Source organism: Chaetura pelagica, unplaced genomic scaffold, assembly GCF_000747805.2.
Source record: "Chaetura pelagica isolate M959 unplaced genomic scaffold, ChaPel_1.0 scaffold346, whole genome shotgun sequence".
NCBI lineage: Eukaryota > Metazoa > Chordata > Aves > Apodiformes > Apodidae > Chaetura > Chaetura pelagica.
Genome location: NW_009953797.1, coordinates 2,269,096 through 2,273,281, shown reverse-complemented (window position 1 = coordinate 2,273,281; position 4,186 = coordinate 2,269,096). Strand labels below are relative to the sequence as shown.

At 37.4% G+C, this 4,186-nt stretch overlaps 1 protein-coding gene across 1 annotated transcript in view; it reads right to left on the bottom strand.

The window, feature by feature from the left end:
* Positions 1-1,478, bottom strand: part of OPN4 (opsin 4) — a 23,041-nt gene extending 21,563 nt beyond the window's left edge. The window contains 1 exon segment of the mRNA XM_010001146.1: positions 1,439-1,478. Within this exon segment, the coding sequence (XP_009999448.1) occupies positions 1,439-1,465 (27 nt within the window). The 5' untranslated portion in view covers positions 1,466-1,478.
* Between the last annotated feature and the right edge of the window lie 2,708 nt (positions 1,479-4,186).

The following is a 4,186-nucleotide window of genomic DNA, read 5'->3' as shown; positions in this document are numbered from 1 at the left end:
CAGCAGGATGACGCCAACTGCTAAGCCCTTTTTCCAATAGGCAGCAGGGCTTTCCATAGATGATGTTTGTCCTTTAAGCAATTTGGATAGCAGATTTTGTATCCTAGCTTCCGGATTTAATCTCAAGCACAAGCAGCACATATTGCTTTCAATCCTGAAACTCATTTAAACCAACATTTGTCTCACATTAAAATGGAAAAGTCAGAAAATAGTCACTTGACCTAGGGAGGGGAAATGGACAGCTTATTACTTCTTTCAGCAGAAAAAGGGAAAAAACCTATTTTTAGTTTTCTGATGTGTATCGCTCTGTCCACAGAATCCTTTCCCATATTACTGTGCACTCTCCAGTCCCTCTCCTCCCTCCCTATTGCATTCTGCTTTTCCCTTTCATATGTTATCCATCTAATTTAGTTTGTAAGCATCTCAGCTCAGGACACTTGTTTATTTTTCTGTAGTACACTGCACACATCCAGGTTTTATTAAAAAATAGGCTGTGTTTCTACCATGCAACTAATAAAATATTTGCTTGTCCTTCATTATAAATTAGGATCAGATTCAAACACCCATCCTATACACATAAAAACTTTTGGAGTGCTTGAAACTTACACATTATTTTTAAGTGTCCGCTGTCTTATGTGGATGATGCCAAAATGACTGGAGTTACCACATCAAGATTTTAAGTTGAATTTCATATTTCAAAAACTTTAGAAATTAGCATCAATAATTATTTTATTCTTTACTTATAAATAGACTTTTGTAATCAGCAAACAGAGCTGTGTAGTCCTAATAGTATACTGAGGTACACAATAGGAAGAGGACTTCTGAACTGCTTTGATTCAGGCTTGGGCAGTGGAATGGAGAATATTTTTAGTGAGCCCAAATAAATTCTATCCTGAAATGTTATCACAACATATTCTCACCTTTGCACTTCTGAGGAAGTTTTTTCTGTTTAGTATTTAAAAACTGAGAAAGAGCTATAATAGAACTTAGCTGGGAAAACCTTCTGAACAGCTCTTTTGGGTAACTACAAGTAACAACTCTTGAACATTTACATAAGCACACCACTGCACTTACAGACTATTACAGACATGACAGGAATTTCCATCTTGAATATTAACACAAGAAAGCATTGTGTTTGAACTGTTCAAGGCACAGAAACACGTTGGTTTTATAGTTTGCAACATACTTGGCATAGTTTGCTTTTAGACATTTCTCTGTCTTCTGCCCGTGCAACTTGGCTGAAAATAACTGCTTCTACAGTCCTTTCTGCAGTAAGTAGTTAAAGGAATAAAAAGATTTAAAAGTTTTCATTATGTTATTCATTGTGTTATAGCATTAAATGTTGACATGAACCTTAAATGTCCATTTACAGTTCTATAAATGTCATCACTGACAACAGAACTACTTGCTACAGCTTTTAGTCAAAGAAAGCACTTACTGTTGGGGCTCTTAGAGGCACATCCATCAGTGTGTAGGCATTGGCTTCCAAGCAATTCCATACATTGAAGTGCCGCACAATTTTGGTGCTGTTAGGGTCCTCAGAAGGACAAGAGATCCTGCTTTGAATGGGCTGATTATTCAGGTGAACAAAATCTAAACAAAAAAAAAGAAAAGCTCTCCTCTGAGTTTAAGTCAGCCAATTTATCTTTTTGTGTGTGTAAAGCAGATTGTTAGATATTCTGGAATAAAGTGAGATCCAGAGTAGAGTTTCTCACTAGAGCTTCAGTTTGCTTCACTTCATCTTCAGCTTAGCAAAGGGCAGCAGCAGCAGCTTCCATTTAAATACGGGAGACAACAGGGTCTGCACATGCCCAGTTTGAAGCTTGTTCCATCTAGATACCAGCTTCACTTTAATGACAGTATAAAACTGATGCTCACTTAACAGTGCTGTTATCTTTTTTGCCTTTGACAAATTTGTCTGATTTTTAATGCTATGTCCACATTGTCCTGTATGAAACAAAAGCTAAAATGTTGAATTCAATACCTGTCATAAATAGTGAAACCTTCCTATTCATTTTAGCTGTATTGGTGAATTAGTTTTTTGTAGTCTGCTTTTAAAGAAGATACATGTTTACAGTTCTGCTGAAATTGCCTGAACTGAAATAGATTCTGATCTTTAGCAATGTGCTTGTGTGCATTTCTGTCTTGTAGAATTTAGGTCATGGTTATTTGTTGATCCACTTCTAAAAATAAAAAATAAGGATAAAACCTACTGACATCACCCTTTTCTGCTTTTCATTTTAAAAAACTAAACAAAAACCCCACACAAGTACTTTAGGCAGACAACAGCAAATAACTGCTTGTTTCAAGAACTATCTGCTTGCATTTCAATTGTTTTTAGTTAGGATGTATACGAGAAGATTCTTATTCACACGGCTCTTACTTTACATTGCACTGTGCAAAGACATGTGAATCAATGTATTCTCAGCTGAAGGCCCATTACTGTGGTAAAGTGAAGTTTAATTGCAGCAGAGAATTAGGCACAGAGTGTGAAAAAACTGCTCTAGCTTATACTGCCGGCTGAGTATCACAGATTTTAGACCTTCTACATGCTGCCAGAATTACCCTGATGCAGACTATTAGCTTTAATAGAGTTGGTAATAAAAATAGATTGGTATGAATGGTTTCTGGAAAGCCTTTGTGAGAAAGTTGTGGTAGTCATAGTGGGAACTGTATTCCCCCAGCTCTGCACATGTTCTCATTCTCACATACCTTTCCAAAAGTTAGCACTTGCAGTACCTAACTTTAAGTTGAGGGAGAGGGGATTGCATTTGTTTGCATGAACAGGAGCCATGCTTCTGCATAAAAGGCACTAATTTATAGTGCTGCCAATTTCATTTCCTTGATAGTAATTTTGTGAAGGTAATGTTTATGCTGTCACCAGGCCACTGAACTAACCAGAAGAAAACTTAAGACTCTACAGGCTCTCAAACTGAGAGACCAGAAAAGTAACTATTAGCAGACCTGTTGTGACAGGCAAGAGGGATGCCATTGAATATCTATGCCCTGCAGTGTTAGGTAGACACAACCAAGCCAGATCTAACTAGCCATGGCAGAACTCAGCCCAGAGGTGGTTGATCACCTGTCAGTTTTCAACTTTGTCAGTCACAGAATTGTTTTGGTTGGAAAAGGCCTAGAAGACCATCAAGTCCAACCATTAATCTAGCATGCTGCCAAATCCACAACTAACCCTGTCCCTAAGTGCCACATCTATGTGGATTTTAAACACCTCTAGGGATGGTGACTGGACCACTTCTCTGGACAGCCTGTTCCAGTACCTGACAACACTTTCAGTGAAGAAACTTTTCCTAATATCCAATCTGAACCTCATCTGGCAAAACTTAACATCTGAGATTCTGTGGTCATTTTCTAGGGTGTGCTCTTACCTTCTTCTAGGTGTGACAAGAGACACGTGAATATCAGGGCAATGGTGCATGGAACAAACTTCAAAGGCCATTGATACAAACTCCAAACCCCTCACTCTGTGTTCCTGCATACACAGTGTTTGCATGCAACACACTGTAGGTGTGAGGCAGAAAACAATGGTGTTGGACATTTTGAAGATCAGGACTTCAAGATAATTTTGCATTTTACTGCTAAAAAAAGCCAAAGATGTCATTACAGAAAGCCACAATATGAAACTGGCTCATATGATCTTCAAATAAAGCTTATTGGGAGTAGAGCAGAAAGTACATTTCAGTGATTGAAGTGCAGAAGGAAGAAGGCAACGGGAAATCTCCCATTTGTCTGAACTGTATGTTCACAGAAGTAATGTACTGTTATAACCTGCTCTTATCAAATTGGTAAGACAAAGTTTGAGACATATAATCTTTAAAGATAGGCATAAATACTAGATTAGAGGTGTTACTTGACTCAGTATTCCAATTTTCTTTGCTCAAATTCTCCTAGTGTTCTGCTTTGTCTTAGGTTTGCACAATGCCAACACTCAGTGTCTATATACAGCTCATTTAAGATTTCCTTTTCCCTGAGTCACAGATTACAATTATTTTCTTGTTTCCTCTCATCTTTATAACAAGTCAATGCACTGAAAATAGTTCGTTTCCAGTTACTCTGGAAGCATCCAATATTTGGCACTTTTAGGGGACCCCATAATGTTTGGCAGAGTAATAAAAATAATGGAATAAATGTAATATTTTTAAATCAAACATTATAGAAAATAAGTCCT